This window comes from Poecilia latipinna, unplaced genomic scaffold (genome assembly GCF_001443285.1).
Source record: "Poecilia latipinna isolate Pla-1442-1.1 unplaced genomic scaffold, P_latipinna-1.0 Scaffold463, whole genome shotgun sequence".
NCBI classification, from domain to species: domain Eukaryota; kingdom Metazoa; phylum Chordata; class Actinopteri; order Cyprinodontiformes; family Poeciliidae; genus Poecilia; species Poecilia latipinna.
Genome location: NW_015113079.1, coordinates 318,365 through 338,153, shown reverse-complemented (window position 1 = coordinate 338,153; position 19,789 = coordinate 318,365). Strand labels below are relative to the sequence as shown.

At 45.3% G+C, this 19,789-nt stretch overlaps 2 protein-coding genes and 1 long non-coding RNA gene across 3 annotated transcripts in view; 2 read left to right on the top strand and 1 right to left on the bottom strand.

The window, feature by feature from the left end:
• LOC106951551 (syntaxin-binding protein 1-like) overlaps nucleotides 1–19,789 on the top strand; it is a 30,329-nt gene that overhangs the window by 7,935 nt on the left and 2,605 nt on the right. Inside the window, exons 6-11 of the mRNA XM_015039180.1 lie at nucleotides 657–737; nucleotides 1,161–1,299; nucleotides 1,571–1,680; nucleotides 5,768–5,869; nucleotides 7,800–7,885; nucleotides 8,069–8,223. Of these exons, the coding sequence (XP_014894666.1) occupies nucleotides 657–737; nucleotides 1,161–1,299; nucleotides 1,571–1,680; nucleotides 5,768–5,869; nucleotides 7,800–7,885; nucleotides 8,069–8,223 (673 nt within the window). The remainder of the gene's footprint in view (nucleotides 1–656; nucleotides 738–1,160; nucleotides 1,300–1,570; nucleotides 1,681–5,767; nucleotides 5,870–7,799; nucleotides 7,886–8,068; nucleotides 8,224–19,789) is intronic.
• On the bottom strand, nucleotides 8,420–8,727 carry LOC106951554 (uncharacterized). Its single transcript, XR_001425831.1, has 2 exons — nucleotides 8,617–8,727; nucleotides 8,420–8,537 (listed from the first exon to the last, which is right to left on the bottom strand). It is a non-coding gene; the product is annotated as an uncharacterized LOC106951554 (long non-coding RNA).
• On the top strand, nucleotides 11,303–13,041 carry LOC106951552 (ribonuclease ZC3H12A-like). The gene is made up of 3 exons (XM_015039181.1): nucleotides 11,303–11,625; nucleotides 11,702–11,802; nucleotides 12,252–13,041. Exons 1-3 carry the CDS (start codon nucleotides 11,603–11,605, stop codon nucleotides 13,022–13,024), a joined length of 897 nt encoding a protein of 298 aa, XP_014894667.1. The 5' UTR covers nucleotides 11,303–11,602; the 3' UTR covers nucleotides 13,025–13,041.

Genomic DNA, 19,789 nt, shown 5'->3' with positions numbered 1-19,789 from the left:
ACATTATTTTGGACCATTGTACTTACAATGGAAATAATGTGATTCTGATAGCAAATGCTAGAGATGGTCTGAGCAGTTACTTTTTCACATAATTAAATAATGATAAAAATCTGCATTTTGTATTTATTCACATCTTTTTCTGATATTATACTTTTTGGCTTGATGATCTGAAAATGTAGACAAAAAAATCTGAAGAGATCAGTAATAATATTTTATAGTACTGTGGGATACTGACTGCTGATGAATTATACACCTTAATAATGAGAACTGTTCCCTTATAGTCCATAAAAACCTAAAAAAATAATTTCCACTTTTCCATGTGTCATATTAACTGAGCACTCTAATTTGCCCTTATTGTATGTTCTGCGACTCTTTGTTGCCCTTTTAAACTGCATAGAGAAATTCTCATTCATTCAACAGGTGTGGTCAGAGGTGTTTCATTTACCACAGGAGCATTATGTTACTCTTTGTATGATCACATAACATTGCCATAGTAACTAACTCTATGGCATGATCAGCAATCATTAACATCTTTCTATCAAAAAATCCTTGGCAACATTAATACATGTGCTACTAAGAGACGATGACTTGATGTTTCATTAGTCATTGTTATTTATGCCAAACCTGCTAAAAGCACCTTTCCTGTCTTACTTTAGTATTCAACCCATCTTCACCTTGCAGAGGACTGCATGAACCGCTACCAGGGTACAGTGGACAAACTCTGTCGTGTAGAGCAGGTATAACACTCAAACACACGCGTGTGCATGCACACACACACACGCACGCAAGGAGCCAGGGTAATCTATGGTTCCCATTCTTTAGCCTGTTGGTTTTACTGAATCTAACAAGTTGGGTACCGAGGAAGTGCCTTTATCCCCCTACATCAGGGTGGAGTATTGTATAGAAAGGGTACAATGTATTTTAGAACATTGTTCCGAGCGCCCTAATTGAATAATGAATGAATCACTTCACATTCAGATATCAGGATCAGATTGGAAGTATAAAAACTGGGTCGGAGCATCTCAATAAAGAACCTCAAAAAGAAACTTTGCTCCCCCACCAGAACCAATAACTTGACCATGCATTTAACGCACACTTAATTTAACTGAAAAAATATTAATTTTTTGAAGTGTAATCATTTGTCATTTACTGATTTGCAGGATTTGGCAATGGGCACAGATGCAGAGGGTGAGAAGATCAAGGATCCCATGAGGCTCATTGTTCCTATCCTCCTGGATGCCAACGTCAACGTGTCCGACAAGATACGCATCATCCTGCTCTACATCTTCATGAAGAATGGTCAGATAGCATCAGTGCTTCCAGTTCCTTTTTTATGACCTTGCATATAAATTGTTGTCTTCTCTGTAATTTAATCTGGGTCAATGTTTCTGTGTTTTGTATTAAGATTGTATCATTATATTAGATATATATGCATATATATATATTTTTGCATTTTGTTTTGCTGGTTTGAAGTTAATCTCACTTATCCTGCTGTTTGCATAAATTGAATATGTGACTGTGCATGCTTGCATGCATGTGTGCTGCATGTGTATCTAAACCTCTGTGTCAGGTGTGACTGAGGAGAACCTGTGTAAGCTCCTGCAGCATGCTAACATCCCACCTGAGGACAGTGACATTATTTCCAACATGGCCCATCTGGGCGTTCCCATTGTCTCTGAGGTGAGCAGTTCTGATCAGGGAGACGGCTACGATCCTTCAGTTTAATTATGTTAAACATAAAGTTTGTTCAGTTCATTCAACTGGTTAAATTCAGTTTTTATTCCAAAGGTTTTAATCTAAGGGAACTCAATGAACTGCATAGTAGGGATGAGTGACATAGACTTAAAGTTTTATCACAAAATGTTATGGTACTAATTTAATAACAATATAAATGACAATACAAGCTATTTATTACTTCTTTTTTGATAATTGTATGACAGTGACTGCATAACATACCAGTGACAATCCCACAAACACAAATTCTGCTCTTGAAAAAGACACCCATTTGTAATTAACTTTTAGAAGACATAGTGGGGAATATGGATAAATTGATCTGCTTGCTTTGACTAAATTTAGGCCAGTAAAGTTTTAAATTTACTTCAGAGTTTTATGAGGCTTTTTTTTTTATTACTTGAGTGGTTAGCTCATCATCAGGGCATGCCTCTGACGGCAGAGGAGAGGACAGAGAGGGTGTGGGGGAGGAGGTTCTTGTCAGACAAAATTACTAAAATGTAGGACACTGCTTGTTCCAGCACTTCTCTCAGAAGAGATGGAGCAAGTGGCTGGGGAGAGGGAAGTCTAGGATGGACTGTTAAATAGGTTTTAAAATCCAGAAATGCTACTTTGGGACATATATTATACACTGTAAAAACAAAACAAAACATTTCAAAATGGACACTTTTTTTTTCCAAAGAGGAAAAATGTCAGGTGCGCTATCACCACCTAGTGTCTGTCTGTGCATGTCTCTATTCCTGACATTTGGAATTTCATGTAGCAAAGTCAGAGAAGCAACCTTGTTGTATAACTAACCTAAAGTCATTTTTAATTCTACATTCACCGATCTAATGTCCCAGTCTACTCACATGTATATTAAATGATTTATGTTTGAAGTGGAACAATGCTGATCTAAAAGCATAACCTCTGCAGTCAGACAGAGCTGAGACACATTCCTCTCCATATCCACATTGCAAATGAATCAGCCAGCCAGCCAGCCATTTTCTTCCGCTTCATCCGGGGTCGGGTCGCAGGTACAGCAGCTTCAGAAGGGAGGCCCAGACTTCCCTCGACCAGCCACCTCTCTCCAGCTCCTCTGGGGGAACCCCAAGGTGTTCCCAGGTCAGCTAAAAGACATAGTCCCCCCAGCGTGTCCTGGGTCTTCCCCGGGGCCTCCTCCCGGTGGGACATGCCCAGAACACCTCACCAGGGAGGCGTCCAGGAGGCATCCTTACCAGATGCCCGAGCCACCTCAACTGGCTCCTCTCGGCGTGGAGGAGCAGCGGTTCTACTCTGAGTCCCTCCCGGATGACCGAGCTTCTCACCCTATCTCTAAGGGAGAGCCCAGCCACCCTGCGGAGGAAACTCATTTCGGCCGCTTGTATCTGGGACCTCATTCTTTCGGTCATGACTCAAAGCTCATGACCATAGATGAGGGTAGGAACGTAGATCGACCGGTAAATCGAGAGCTTTGCTTTTTGACTCAGCTTTCTCTTCCCCACGATGGTCCGGTACAGCGCCTGCTTCACAGCAGACGCTGCACCAATCCACCTGTCGATCTCCTGCTCCCTTCTTCCCTCATTCATGAACAAGATCCCAAGATACTTAAACTCCTCCACTTGGGCCAGGACAACCCCCAACCCGGAGAAGGCACTCTACCCTTTTCCGGCTCAAGACCATGGCCTCAGATTTGAAGGCACTGATCCTCATTCCGGCCGCTTCACACTTGGCCGCGAACCGCTCCAGTGAGAGCTGCAGATCACGACCTGATGAAGCCAACAGGACCACATCATCCGCAAAAAGCAGAGATGCGATCCTAAGGCCACCAAAACGGATCCCCTCAACACCTCGGCTGCGCCTAGAAATTCTGTCCATGAAGGTAATGAACAGAATCGGTGACAAAGGGCAGCCTTGGCGGAGTCCAACTCTCATCGGAAACAAACCCGACTTACTGCCGGCAATGCGGACCAGACTCTGACACCGGTCGTACAGGGACCTGACAGCCCGTATATAAGGGCCCGGTACCCCATACTCCCGGAGAACCCCCCACAAGGCCCCCCTGGGGACACGGTCGAACGCCTTCTCCAAGTCCACAAAACACATGGAGACCGGTTGGGCGAACTCCCATGCACCCTCCAGGACCCTGCTGAGGGTGTAGAGCTGGTCTAGTTCCCACGACCAAGACGAAAACCACACTGCTCTTCCTGAATCCGAGGTTCAACTATCTGACGGACCCTCCTCTCCAGGACCCCTGAATAGACCTTACCAGGGAGGCTTAAGAGTGTGACCCCCTGTAATTGGAGCACACCCTCCGGTCCCCCTTTTTGAACAGGGAGTCCACCACCCCAGTCTACCAATCCAAGGGAACTGCCCCAGATGTCCATGTGATATTGCAAAGTCGGGTCAGCCAACACAACCCTGCAACATCCAGAGCCTTAAGGAACTCCGGGCAGATCTCATCCACCCCCGGGGCCCTGCCACCGAGGAGCTTTTTAACCACCTCGGCGACCTCGTCCCCAGAGATTGGAGAGCCCAACCCAAAGTCCCCAGGCTCAGCTTCCTCAACAGAAGGCATGTTGGTGGGATTGAGGAGGTCTTCGAAGTATTCTGCCCATCGGCCCACAACGTCCCGAGTCGAGGTCAGCAGCACACCATCCCCACTATAAACAGTGTTGGTGCTGCACTGCTTCCCCCTCCTAAGACGCCAGATGGTGGACCAGAATCGCCTCGAAGCCGTGCGGAAGTCTTTCTCCATGGCCTCTCCAAACTCCTCCTACGCCCGAGTTTTTGCCTCAGCGACCACCCGAGCCGCATGCCGCTTCGCCCACCGGTACCCATCAGCTGCTTCTGGAGTCCCACAGGCCAAAAATGCCCAATAGGACTCCTTCTTCAGCTTGACAGCATCCCTCACCGAAGGTGTCCACCAACGGGTTCGAGGGTTGCCGCCGCGACAGGCACCGACAACTTTGCGGCCACAGCTCCAATAAGCCGCCTCGGCAATGGAGGCACGGAACATGGTCCACTCAGACTCAATGTCTCCCACCTCTCCTGGAACGTGTTCAAAGTTCTGCCAGAGATGGAAGTTACAGCTCCGTCTCACAGGTGATTCCGCCAGACGTTCCCAGCAGCAGTCTCAAGGAAACTGGTTCCTGAACCAGAGTCATCCGTCGAGGTGAGACCGACTATTTCTAGCCAGAACCTCTCAGCCTCACACACTAGCTCTGGCTCCTTCCCCACCAGAGAGGTGATGTTCCACATCCCAAGAGCCAGCAGCTTCTGCAGCTGAGGATCAGACCGCCAGGGTCTCCTCCCTCGGCCGCTGCCCATCACACAATGCACCCGACCCCTTTGGCCCCTCCCACAGGTCGTGAGCCCATGAGAAGGGGGACCCACGTCTCCTCTTCGGGCTGAGCTCGGCCGGGCTCCATGGGTAAAAGCCCAGCCACCAGGCGCTCGCCATCATCCCCCACCTCCAGGCCTGGCTCCAGAGTGGGGCCCCAGTGACCCATGTCCGGGCAAGGGAAAACCAAGTCCAAAGTTATTCCTCATCATAGGGGTCTTCAGGCTGCACCTGGGTGACCCTACCAGGGACATAAAGCCCCAGAGAGCATAGCTCCTAGGATCATTGGGACACTCAAACCCCTCCAACACGATAAGGTGGCAGCCCAGGGAGAGCTTGAATCACACATGTGCAAAAATAAAAACATGTTTAATTGGTGCTTACAATTCCAACTCCTGACTTACTATGGGAGCGTTTCTGAATGTGATGGTTTTATAACTGAATATGGGGTTGTGCTGTAGACATTGACCAAGCTGTACCGTTTACCAACATGAAACGTTAACTGCAGTAGCCATCCTTCATCCCAAAGGGGGCAGCACTAAGATGGTTTTAGTCCAAATGTTGCAGAATAAGTTTACTTGAAAATGTAGCAAAATATAACACACCTAGCACCCAATTTATGGCGGATATCTGCAAAAGATTTTGTTCTTAATTACTCTTTTGAACATATTTTTTCTGTCCATTTGAAAAGGTCTACTGGTGTGTTTGTTGCAGGGAACTACGAAAAAGCCCAAGAAACCTGACCGTAAGGAACGGGTCAGTGAGCAGACATACCAGCTCTCCAGATGGACACCACTCATCAAAGATCTTATTGAGGTACTGCTTTTATGGTGCAACAACGGTAATGATGATGATAATAATAATAATAATAATAATAATAATAATAATAATAATAATAATAATAAGTAAATCTGCAAGCAGACTTGTACAGCCCTCGCAGCCAGCACTAGCATTTGGCATCCATCCATTTTCTATACATCCTTGTCCCTTAGTAGGGTCGGGATGGGTGCTGGTGTCTATCTTCAGCTAACATTCCAGGTGAGAGGCGGGGTGCACCCTGGACAGAATGCCGGTCTGTCACAGAGACAGACAGTACAGGACAACAAACAACCATGCCATTTAGAGAAACCAATTAACCTGACAGTCATGTTTTTGGACTGTGGGAGGAAGCCGGAGTACCCGGAGAGAACCCACAAACTCCATACAGAAAGACCCCAGGCCGGGAATCGAACCCAGGACCTTCTTGCTGCAAGGACCTTCTTGCTGCAAGGCAAGAAGATCCTGGACACGCTGGAGGGACTATGTCTCTCTGGGCCATCACATTTGGCAAATCTTCCAAATAGCCTTCAGTCCAGTTTAATGCGAGGCCAGCAGCATGTCTTAAAAGTTTTGCTGAAACTGGGCCTTCAAGAAAGGAGTTATTGTTACTTCCTGTTTTGTGTGGAAGGATTGGCGAGGACTTCCTGTAGGGTAAGCTACAGGTTTGAAATTTGCCATTCAGCCACGCCCACATGGTTCAACCACCAGCCAGTGTGGAGAAGGTTCATCATCGTGTTAGTCAGTTGACACAGGTGTAAAGCTATATGAATAATAGAGTAATCAAGAGGATCCAGCAGAAAACAGTCTGACAGAAAGACTCAGTGTTAGCTATGACAGACATATATGAGGCATTTCGGTGAACACACAAACGATTTATTAACTTACCTTCTAAGTTCTTTATGAAGCTTAACACATCCAGCTTAAATCTGTTCTTGTTGTTGGAGCTTTTGAGGATGTCTGAATTATTCAATGAACATCAGCGACCGAGGAGCCATTGCTAGCATACTAGTTCCCTGTGTACTGAAAGTGTTGAATGTGGTGAAAAAATGCAGAAGTGCTAAAATGGAAGTCCATGGCATACAGGCAATTGAATCATGACATGTGACTTCGCCACGCCCACATCCTCCACTGATGTCTTCTGTCACTGGACACACTTTCATGTTGATTAGGTCACAGGAATCAGATAGGAACAGATCAATGTAAACAATGTAAGCAGCATGTCACAATTTAACCATTGAGTATTGTAAGGGAGCTTTGGGTCATGACTGAAAGAACAAGATCACGGATACAAGCGGCCGAACTGGGTTTCCTTCACAGGGAAACCCAGAGTAAGGGCTCTCCCTTAGAGAAAGGGTGAGAAGCTCGGTCATCCGGGAGGGACTCAGAGTAGAGCCGCTGCTCCTCCACGTCGAGAGGAGCCAGTTGAGGTGGCTCGGGCATCTGTTAAGGATGCCTCCTGGACGCCTCCTTGGTGAGGTGTTCCGGACACGTCCCACCGGGAGGAGGCCCCGGGGAAGACCCAGGACACGCTGGAGGGACTATGTCTCTCGGCTGACCTGGGAAAGCCTTGGGGTTCCCCCAGAATAGCTGGAAGAAGTGGCTGGAGAGAGGGAAGTCTGGGCCTCCCTTCTGAAGCTGCTGCCCCCGCGACCCGACCCCGGATAAGCGGAAGAAAATGGATGGATGGATGGATGTAAGGGTTCGGATGGGGATCAATCACTGAAGGTTTGTTGTCTTAGTGAGTTTGAGACCTGGCCACGTACCTTCGCCATGCATAAAAATTCACTGTTTTGATAACTTTTAGTAGGCCATGAAAAATAAACACTATGAATACAATACTTTGCAGTGCTGTCGCTGCCTGGGCCTAATAATTCAGAATCTATAGAAAAATGGCAGAGCAGAATGTGTTTTGATCATGTTTCTACAGGATGCAATCGAGGACAAACTTGACCCAAAACAGTACCCATACATCTCTCAGCGACAAGTCTCTGCCAAGGCCAGTGCTCCGTCAAGGTGCATATGTGCATATGTTTTTTTAACGCAACTATAACTATTACATGATGCAAATAAATGTACATATTTGACCCTGTATTAATGGTTGATATTATTTCTGTAGAAAGAATGTAGATGTTCCTGAACTATAAATTATTTTCTGTTCAGTATTGTGCTACAAAGGCTGTTTTTTTCATCATCCAGTGCTCGCTATGGTAACTGGCACAAGAATAGAGGCCCCACAGAGATGAAGACCGGTCCCAGGATCATAGTCTTCATAATTGGAGGCATGGCATACAGTGAAATGCGCTGTGTGTATGAGGTCACACAGGCCAATGGCAAATGGGAGGCTCTGATTGGTAAGTTTATCACAACAGTCTTTAAGGGAAGACTACTGATGTTTTGGGTCTGGATTTGATTTGGAATAAAAATATAACTCTCTCAGATGTAGAAGTGCAGAAAGTTTACTCTGTGTTAAAAAGCTTGTAGTTTATAACAGAAAGATTCCATTACTTATAAAAGAGACCTGTTTCAGTTTCATGTGTTACTCTTCANTGTAATGATCAGAACTGAGGACCCGAAATTTCAGTCAGACACAAAGTACAAAATAATAAGTTCTTTATTGAAGTTCGGGGTAAGGGACAGGCAGCCACCAGCAAAGGAACCGGAACTTCTGAGGACAGAGAGGAAGGTTAGAGGGTTGTATACTTGGGGAAGAGGCCAAGCTGAACAGAAAAGAACCACTAACCTACCTAGCGTTTGTGGAGGATGGGTGGTCCAGGTAGCACAAAGGCTGGCAACCAGTGGCAGCTCCAGGGAGGGACGGAGCTAGGAGCAGGCAGGACAGAGTAAAACTAGACTGAGGGTCAGGCAGAGAGCGGTGGTCAGGGCACAGAAAAAGGGTCCAGCACGTTCAGGCAACTTCTAGCAGACAAAATCCAAAGGGCGAGGCAGGAGACAGAGGTCAGAGGACAGAAACAGGGTCGCGTCCAGAAAACAGAAGCCAGTGGAGAATCCGACGAGGGCTAGACAAGGCAGGCAAAACCGAGGGGCAGAAAAGTGTTCAGAACGGGGTCAGGTCAGGAAGAAATGCTGGATATCTACTCACTCTGAGGCTTTCAAAAATCTGGCACCGTCTGCCTGCCTGAGAGCTGAATATAACTGCTGTGCACAGGTGGGAAACATGAGCCTGATTGCACTCAGCATGCAGGTGAACCAGATGAACTTGATGAGAGGTGGGAACTGCGGGGACAAACATAGCAGGCAGACGGGCCAGAAACATGACAGTATACAGAAGAATATGACACATTAACAAACATCAGGCGGTGCTAGAAGAAACAAATACATGCACATATTTACATAAATGAATTGTTTTGCTCACTTTTCCACTTATGATGCAGGAAATGACGATTATTCTCTACCCAGAATGCATTGTTGTAGTTCAGCAATAAACAGTTTAAAATCTATTAAGTTTATAAAACATCCAAATAAATGAGTGGTTTATAATTTATCTGGAGAGAATAATGTAGGGAAAGCTAAGTGCGCTAAACGTTTTCAAAGTTTGCAAAAACACAAAAGTGCTAAAAACATTAGCTCAGCTATTAGCACTTTAGCAGAGTTGTGCTGGTCTGAGAGAACGTGTCACTGACACATGGTGGGTGTCAACATGGTAGCATTAGCTTCTGCTAATGATGTTATTCTGATTTAAAACCTTTAAATCAGAATAACTCACAGCTAAGTGTTAAACGTCTCGAATGGTTTGAAACGATTGTAACAAATGATTATTTTTTTATTGATGTGTCTCCGCTTCTCCTTTCTTCTTAGTGGAGAGCCTCTCTTGCCTGTAAACATGAACAGCTTCAGTGAAACGAACAGCCGCCATCTTCTTCCCCAAACTGAAGAGCGAGGGGGCGGGGCTCCTCCCTTTAGGCCTCCTGGTGAAACGCCGTCCGCATTTTGGTTCCGTTTTTTTTTTTTTTTTTTTTTTTTTTCAACGGGGTATTTTGGTCAATTCAGTCTAAAAAAAACACATACACTGGAATACTAATAATATTGCGGTGGCTTATAGTCTTAAGCAGATTTTCTTGACAATATAAACAAGTGATGATTAAAATCTCCCATTTTATGGTGCATCACATAAGCTAACGTTAGCCTCCTGATGTTCCTGCTCTGCAGAAGGACCAATCCTTTTATCTGCAATCAGTTCATGATTATTTTCTCATATTTGGTGTCAGACTGGACACTGTTGATCCTCAGAAACTCTGGTTGTCATGGAAACCCGTTGATATCACCTGCTTCACGTCTTAACTTCACCAAACTTCAAACTGTCCCAGTCTGCATCCTGACAGAATGAAACCACTGGGTTTGTTGCTCTGTGGGCAGAGGGAGCGGCGTGTGAAGCTCGGTGCTGAGCGTAGTTTGGTTCTTCAGCAGGACGTGGTTAACTCTGACGCTCTGATGGGAAAAACCCTCAGGGTCACTTCTTCGTTTTCTTTCCAGACTCCGAGCGAAGAGCTTTATCTGCTCTCCTTCTTACTGAAATCGTGAAGATAAAAATGTTAGTTTTTCCGCTGGTTGACACCAAAAACACGAGCGTATGCTGCAGCTTCATCTGGAGGAAAACGCAGCTGGTTTGCATCATGAAAATGAACAGATTGCTCATGCAGATAAGCTCCGGCTGCAGGATGTGAATTTAACTAACCAGGTCACATCAGGCTGCAGAGAAAAACCTGATTCTCGAAGAAACAGCAGCTTCCTGGAAACAGCAGCAAGTTTCCTCTGCAGCTTCAGGCCTGCAGCAGGAGCCGCAGCTCAGCGTCACGGAGAGTCAGAAAGTCCTACGACTCAAACTAGGACTCGTTTGAGTCGCAGCTTTAGGACTCAAACGAGATGAAAGCTTGAAGTCCCGTAAGATGAAAACTGAGATTCTTTCCTTTAGTTTCATTAAGCGGCGCCGCCTGTGAAGAACCGGACGGTTTCTGATCCAAACTGTTTCGGTGGAGATTTCTGAGTTTATAACTTCAGCTGAATGCAGCTATGAACCCAGAGGTCAAAGGTCAGAGTCAGGAAAACCAACTGGAGCAGGTCGCATGAAGAAGCAGCTGATGCTGACCAACCGTTGACTCAGAAATCCAACATGGCCGCCACTGGTGGAGAAGAGCTGCAGACATAAAACTTTTTTTATGAAAATGGAAATGATAGATTTCATTTTCATTAATCATGCGATTTAATTGATTATGTTACTTATTGGGACAGATTTACACGGTTCCAACGAGGGTTGATCATTTATCGCATCATTTGATTTATTGTGAAAAAATATTTTTTACTAAGACTTTTGATTTTATTGTTCTCCTGATAATTTTCTGTTAATGTTAAAAGAAACTGACATTTTTACTGTTTTTTACTTTTATTTTTACTACTTCCTCCACATGAAAGCATGACGAGGTGTTACCGTGACAAACGGCGCCCCCTGGTGGCGGTGCAGGAAGCCGAGCTAACGGCGCTAACGTTCTGCCCCTCTGAGCAGATCAGCACATCCTGCGGGAGCTGGAGAAGAAGAAGATCCTGGTGTTCACGCCGTCCCGCCGCGTCGCAGGGAAACGCGTCGTCTGCAACGACGACTGCTTCATCGTGAAGCACGCCTTCGAGTCGGACGGCGTCGTCGTGTCCAATGACCTTTACCGCGACCTGCAGGGCGACAAGCCCGAGTGGCGCCGCTTCATCGAGGAGCGGCTGCTCATGTACTCCTTCGTCAACAACAAGTAAGCCCCGCCCCCTCCGCTTCCCGCCGCAAACGACCGGCCGCCATTTCGCTGACGACCCGCTTCGACCCGACAGGTTCATGCCGCCAGACGACCCGCTGGGCCGACACGGACCCGACCTGCAGAACTTCCTCCGGAAGTTCCCGAAGACGCAGAAGAAGCCGGCGTGTCCCTACGGTGAGACGTCACTTCCTGTTGCGGCAGGAAGTCCTCCAGGCTCAGACTCCACAAACAGGAAGCAGAAACATTCTGTCAGCTCAGGGTCCAATAGGAGAGCAGAACACTGGTCTGGTTCTACTGGGTTCAGATCGGACCTTCACCAACCCAAACACCCAGAACCGATCAGAACCCGGATCAGATCAGAACCGGATCCTCTCCGTCTCTCCTTCCAGGTAATCAGGTCCGGTTTTGGCCGGGTTCTGCTGATCCAGCTGGGTCTCGCTGACCGGGCCCAGTAGAACCTTTAGACAGCAGAACCGGGTCTGAGTTCTGAGCGGGTTCTGTCAGAGGAAATGTTTTAGTTTGAGGATATAAACTATAAATTTGAATTGAGTTCTGATGAGGTTCTGTGAAGCCCGGTTCTGGACGGGTCGGTTCTGACAGAACCTTCTGGTTTCTGCTTCCAGGGAAGAAATGTACGTACGGGACCAAATGTAAGTTCCACCATCCGGAGCGGTCCAAACAGAACCCCGGCCCGGTTTCGGACCCGAACCCGCCTCTAGTGGACGACCTGGCCCGGAAACTGACTCTGGCACACGGCAGCAGTTCTGGAAGGAAGCCGGAACCGGTCCGGTCCGGACACCGCTCCGGCAGAAAGTCCCAGTCCAGGAAGGAGAAGGTGGGTCTGCAACCGGACCGCGGACCCGTCCGGAACCAGGGCTGCCAGGACCAGCTGGACTCCGGCCTGGGATCCATAGACAGTCAGAACCCTTGGAGTCTCCCCGACCCGAAGTACGCCACGCCCTACGGAACCGGGCCGGTACCGTTCTGCTGCTCACACGGCCCGTCCCGGATGGTTCCGACTGACCCGGCCCGCTACAGCCCGGCCCGGTACCCCAGCTGTGGCCCGGTTCCGCTCAGCAGACCCGCCTACAGCCAGCCTCCAGACTTCCAGCACCGCAGAGTCCAAACTCACCAGCACCAGCACCGGTACTGGTCCGACCCGTTCGGACGGATCCCCGATGCTCACGGCCTGGCAGGGGACCGGGCCACATGGGAGACTGGTCCAGGTCCAGAACCGGGTCCGGAGCAGAGGGAGGTGGTCCGGAAGAAGCTCCTGGCCATCTTCAGCGCCCAGCTGGTGGACTCGGCCATGGTCCGGTTCCCCCACGTTCTGGACCCGCAGGTTCTGGTGGCAGAGATCCTGGCCCTCCAGAGTCAGAACCGGTCCCTGAGGTGAGTCGGGTCGTCCCTCAGACCAGCATCAGTCGGTGTGTTTTGGTATCGTGGTATCCACCTGGGAATAATCCCAGCGCTCTGGATCCGGACCGAGTCGGACCGGGTTGAACCGGGTCGGGTCAGACCGGGTCAGGAACCAGCGCTGGTCATCTGATACAAATTGTATCTTTATTTAATTAAAGTAACTAAACGGGCCTGAACTCAGCCGGGTCAGAACCTCCAGAACATTTTCCTCCTCGACCTTTGACCTCAGTCATAATAAATTTTATAAAATAAATTAATGTGAAAATTCATCTAATTATTTTTTGGCTGTCTGGTCCGGTCCAGATGAACAGAACCATGAGGTTCTGACCAAACAGAACCGGACCTCTGAACCGGCTTTATGTCAGTTGAATCTCAATCATTTTCATGTTAGGAAATAAAATCTGGATTTTATTTCATTTTAGAGCCAAAAAATGGAAGTATTGTTAAATCTGGCCAGAGGGGGCAGTAGTGAGCTGCAGTGCGGGTTGAAACCTCTGCGATGGAAACCATGGCAACAGTTTGTAAAATCTGTCTGGAAGGTTCTGTCTCGGCTTGTGGATATTTGGGTTAGAGAGAAAAGTTTCTTCCCCTCTGGAACATTCTGGAACCGTTTTAATCCGATTTTAATCTGAAATCTGAGCAGGTTTAGACCAGACAGGTTAGCTTGTTAGCTTGAGCTAATCCTGGATGGGAACAGATTCAGCTTTATCTCTAAATGAGGTTCAGCTCTGCTGCTGACTGGGAATTATTTTTGATTTTCCTGTTTTTATTTTCTGCTTTTCATTATTTGTGTAAAACTATGAATTGTTCTGTTTGTTTTTGTTTTTTTCATAAAGAACCTTTAAGGACCATTTGCCTTTATGTATTAGCATGGATGGAAAACTAAATGGGTTGTTATAAAAACCAACATCTTAATAAAACTCCATATTTTACATTAACATTGACTGAACTTGTGAATCTGTGTAAAGCTTTGAAATCTCTGAAACAAAGTCTTTAATTTTCCCATTTTTACCTTTTTCTGACATTTCTTGACTTTTGCTCCCTGGAGGTTTTGTTTCAGGCTTACCTGTGAGCGCCCCCTAGAGGTGACAGTGTCACACCTGCAGCAGTGCTGGGATTAAATCCATGCCAAAAGTCCCAAAGTGGCCCCGGAAGACTACAGGGCGATTTATGAAATGTTCACCGGATGACGTCATTGGCTTGGTTTCTGTTTGGGGGTATCTGGGTATCTGAGGCAGGGTAGTATTTAGGATGGAAGCCACCAAGGGCCAAATGAACCACACACCCCGTTTGGCACCCAGTTAGCCTACACTCTAAAAAGTGTATTTGGGCTGAGGTTCACCTTATGGATTTATTTACATTAATTTCACTTCATTCTTTGGCTTTTGCTATGACAACTTACTTTTTTGTGTTCATTTAACTCAAGACTTACAATTTTTTTTATTTTTTTTTTATCAGGAGATCATACATACATTGATATTACATACATTTTGCAAAACTCACATGACTTCTCCGATTTTTAATTTTTTTCCCATAACGATCATAAATCACCGTACTGACATAACAAAAACGAGACAAATGGGACTTCCGGGAAGGCAATGGAGAAGACGGACGCATAATTTTGCTGCTCCACCAGACCCACAATAAATAGCCGACAAAGTAATGAAAATTGATAAATGAGTACTAAATTAAAAGGAAAGGGCTCAAGAGGACGGACTTCTAGTCAAAATACGAAGAAGAAGGACATGAAGGCTGGTAGAAAAGATGACATTTCGGCTGGCTCTAAGCAGCTAACGTTAGCCGAAGCTACACCGTTGAAAGCTGCAGGAGATGCTAGCGGGGAAACAGTGATGTTAGCAGAATTACGAAAACTGCGGCAGGAAAACGCCGACTCATTCCGGGACCTGAAAAGCTCTCTACACCGGGTAGAATCATCCATGGAGGACTTAAAGACACGACTGGAGGGTCTGGACAGAAGACTGACTGAAGCGGAGGACAGAAGCAGACGGCAGGACAGGGCACTGGGACACTTGCTCGAAAGAGAAGCTATCCTCACGGCTAAATGTGACGATATGGAAAACAGACTCCGTCGTAATAACATTAGGCTGTATGGCGTTCCAGAGGGAGCGGAAAAAGAGGATATGGTAAACTTTATCACAGACCTCCTGAACACTTCTCTGGAGTTTCAAGAAGAAGTTGTCATTAAACTAGAAAGAGCTCACAGAGCATTAGGCCCAAAGCCGGCAGCTGCAGCGGCGCGCCCAAGATCCATTATAGCCCGGTTTCTGGACTTTAATGTAAAACAAAAAGTGCTATTACAAGCTTGGAAGCAAAGAAACATAAAGTACCAAGAGCACACGATCTATTTCGACCATGACTACTCATCTGACTTGCAGAAGAAAAGGAAAAAGGTCAGAGAGGTAATAAAGAAACTAAAAGAAAAGAACATCAAAGCCCAGTCACCATACCCAGCCCAGCTGAAACTCTTCATGAACGGGGGGACAAAACTCTTCCCCTCACTTTCAGCAGCACACTCTACACTGAAAGACCTCGGCATTGAATCCTCCCTGGAGGACGGAGACATACTGGAAGAGGAGCTCATACGAGTTGGATGGACAACCCAGAGAAAGAACAGGAAGAGCCAACAGCTGAACCCTGCTGAGATCAGAGCCATTATCCATGGAGACAACAGAGAGGAGCGAGCCCTTGGTCGTGAGTAAGGCTGTCAGATCCGGTCTAGAACTGGATGGAAAGTAAACAGAGACAAGAATCTGTGATGAAGAATATGAAATATTATATTTGTGGAATAAAAGAAAAAACTAGTCTGGACTTGTAAGGGAGTACCATTTATCATAAAATATTGATTTAAATAAATAGATTTAGGCTATAACATAATTGTTGGAAAATAACCTACTAAACCGTGGGGAAGGGAGAAGGAGGAAAATCGGAGGATGCAAACTTTACAACCATGGCGGTGTGAGGACACTTCAGGGACATCCTGGAGGACCATCGCCCAGGCACTTTGTGCACAATACCCGGAGAGCCTTGTCTCTCTGCCCAAAGAAGATCGGGGGTGGGGATCCCCTGAGTTTGTTTGTATGGTTCTGTTTGTGTTCACTTCATTTCAGGGGCAAACCACTGGGGTATTGGAAGTTCACAGTTGTTTTTCATGTTCAGGAAAACTTTTTTGTTTCTTTAATGTTCTGTGTCTCTCAGCAAACAGTATATTCTATGTAACCATGACTTTTGATGTTACCCCGATTATAGTTAAGTGCAACTACAAGTATGTTTATAAGGAAGGGGAAGGGAAAACTCCAAAAACCTTAAGCTACAAAAATGGATACACTAACAGTAATTACATATAATATAAATGGAGTGAACAATCCAATAAAGAGAAATAAAATTTTGACACAGCTAAAAAGGCTGAATTGTTCAATTGCAATGCTTCAGGAGACCCACCTTAATGAGACAGAACATAAAAAACTCAGAAGGACGTGGGTAGGGCAGGTTTACAGTGCTTCATGTGAGGGGGGCAAGCGGAGAGGTGTGGCCATCCTATGTCATAGATCACTTTGTTGTAGAGAACACATATGAAGACAAAAAAGGACGCTACATTTTGGCTGTGGGTACAATTAGAGGAGTGAGAATGTCTCTCTTAAACATTTATGCGCCTAATGAAGATGATCCTAGGTTCTTCAAGGACATTTCAGCTCTTCTGACAGCAAAAGCTGACGGATTTATATTGGTTGGAGGGGATTTTAACTGTGTGATGAACCACAAACTGGATAAACACCCATGTGACCAGAGACCAGTGCCACAGAAGGCTAAAATTCTGCCGAGTCTGATTGAAGAAATGGGGCTAGTTGATATATGGCGTCAAAGCCACCCCAAGGAGCGTGATTATACCTTTTTCTCAAAGGTCCATGGAAGTTATTCCAGAATAGATCTATTTTTTGTTTCTAAGAGGGAGGCACATAAAGTTACAAATTGCCATATTGAACCAATAACATTATCAGACCACAGTCCAGTTGTTATGACAATAATTTTAGAGAACAATAATCAACCTAAACAGTGGAGAATGAATGTTTCACTTCTAAATTATCCAGAAATAGTTCAAAGAATTAAAAACGATTGGACTGAGTACATGGAACATAACGACAATGGAGAAGTATCAGTGTCAACTCTTTGGGAGGCTGGAAAAGCGGTGCTGAGGGGGAAGTTAATATCTTTGTCATCCCAAATCAAAAGAGAACGCAATAAAAAACAGAGTTAGAAAATTTCATACGACAATTGGAGGGGGAACATAAGAAGAATAATGATGAAACTACCTTAAAATCTCTTGGCGAATGCAGACAAGCACTGGATATCTTGCTGACGCACAAGGCAGAGGGGGCTTTACGGTTCGCTAATCAAAAGTATTATGAATCAGGGAATAGAGCTAGCAGGCTGCTAGCATTCCAGTTGCGCAAGAAACAGGCAGATCGCACAGTGGAGAAGATAATGAATCCTTTTACGAAGAAAATGCTGTCCCATCCTGAAGACATTGCAGAAGCTTTCTCAGCTTACTATGAGAGACTTTACGATTCAGAGGAAATAGACAGTAAAACAGAGAAGATTAAGAATGTATTGGGTAAAATCAAGTTACCAAAATTAACTGAAAACGATGCCAAAGCAATGAGAGATCCAATTACGAAACAGGAAATTGAGGAGGTCATAAAACACTTAAAGAATAGTAAAGTGCCAGGCGCTGACGGATTTCCCGCAGAATTTTACAAGCATTTTAAAGCAGAGGTCACGCCATTACTACAAAGAGTATTTAATTACGCCCTCACAAATAAGGACCCTCCAAAATCTTGGTCAGAAGCAATAATATCTATAATTCCCAAAGAGGGCAAAGACCCCATAAATTGCTCGTCCTACAGACCAATAAGTTTGCTCTGCTGTGATTTAAAAATCTTAACTACAATACTGGCAAATCGAATCCAAAAATGCATCCACACAATAATTAAACCAGACCAAACAGGGTTTATAACAGGACGCTTAGGGATAAATAATATTAGGAGAACCTTAAATGTGATCTCTATGGCAAGACAAAAACAGGATTCTTCAATGCTTCTCAGCCTTGACGCTGAGAAAGCATTTGATAGGGTGGACTGGCAGTATCTAAAACACACACTGGCAGAAATGGGATTCCATAGAGACTTTATCAAATGGATTGGTGTGCTATACTCTGGACCCACATCCAAAGTACGGGTGAATGGGTGCTCCTCAAAGAAATTTGGTTTAAAAAGAGGAACTAGGCAAGGATGTCCCCTTTCGCCTCTACTATTTGCCATTAGTATCGAGCCCCTGGCAGAAATAATACGGACAGACCCCAGAATTCATGGAATAACAGCAGGTGGAGTCACCCATAAAATTTCGCTTTATGCAGATGACATTATTTTATATATTTCTAATCCTCTGAGCTCAATACCTTGGCTTATGACTTGTTTAAAAGATTTTGGAGAAATCTCAGGCTATAAAGTTAATGAAACCAAGTCAGAAGCTATGATGTTGGTGGGGAAATGGCCTACTGGTTTAGATAAAGAGGTCACTTTTAACTGGTCCAAGAGGGGATTCAAATATTTAGGGGTGATGATTACACCACAAACCTCGCAACTATTTAATGGAAACTACAGCAGATTAATCACACAAATAAAATCAGACTTGGCTAGATGGGAGATTCTCCCTCTGTCCCTTCTGGGCAGAATAGAAACAGTGAGAATGAATGTGCTCCCACGATTAATGTACCTATTCCAGGCACTCCCAATTTGGATACCTGCCTCCACTTTTAAAATTTTTGATAAAATTATTAATAACTTTATTTGGCAAAGGAGGAAACCAAGAATCAGACAGAAATTATTGTTAAGCCCAAGAGAAAAAGGTGGCCTTGGTCTGCCTAATCTGAAACTGTACTACTGGGCAGCACAACTTCGTGTTGTGGTCGAGTGGCTTGTACAGGATGAGGAGACAAACTGGATCAGTCTGGAGAACAATGCATGCCCACTGGTACCTCTTGAAGCCATTCCATTTATGGAGGGAAAAAAGTGGAAGGATTTAAAAGTTGAAAATGAGTGGATTAACTGTACATACAGAGTCTGGTCTCTGGTGAGGAAGAAATTGGGAGCACCTTTAACAATATCCCGCGTAATAAAAATAGCCAAGATCATTGACTTTTTTCCAAACAAACTGGATACGGGGTTTCAGAGATGGGCACAGAAAGGGTTAATAAGAGTTAATCAATTATTCAGTGGAGAACCTCTTAAGACGTTTGGGGAGTTACAAAATAAATATGGACTATGCTCAAAAGATTTCTATAAGTACCTACAATTAAGGGATTACCTTTTATCACACAAAGAATGGCCTACCTTGAAACAAAATACATCGCCCGTAGAAATATTTCTGATAAAATGTGTAGAGGACCATAATAAGAGGAAGATTGTATCTAATTTATATAAACATTTACAGATGCATTTCTCTGACAATTCTACAGACATAAAGCAAAAGTGGGAACTAGAAATGAATATTGTTATTGAAGATGAGGAGTGGGAGGAGATCTGTGTAAAAGGTTTTAAGATCACCCACAGCCCAGGATGGAAGGAATTTGACTGGAAATTAAAAATGAGGTTCTTCAAAACACCTTCCGGTATTTCAAGATATGACAGAAAAGCCACAAATTTGTGCTGGAGGGGCTGTAATCAGA

Bases quoted from the DNA above. Each gene is read 5' to 3' on its own strand.
- LOC106951552 (XM_015039181.1), top strand. From the start codon at position 11,603: ATGTACTCCTTCGTCAACAACAA. The intron at 11,626-11,701 runs GTAAGCCCCGCC...TCGACCCGACAG, and splicing joins TACTCCTTCGTCAACAACAA to GTTCATGCCGCCAGACGACC. The intron at 11,803-12,251 runs GTGAGACGTCAC...TTCTGCTTCCAG, and splicing joins GAAGCCGGCGTGTCCCTACG to GGAAGAAATGTACGTACGGG.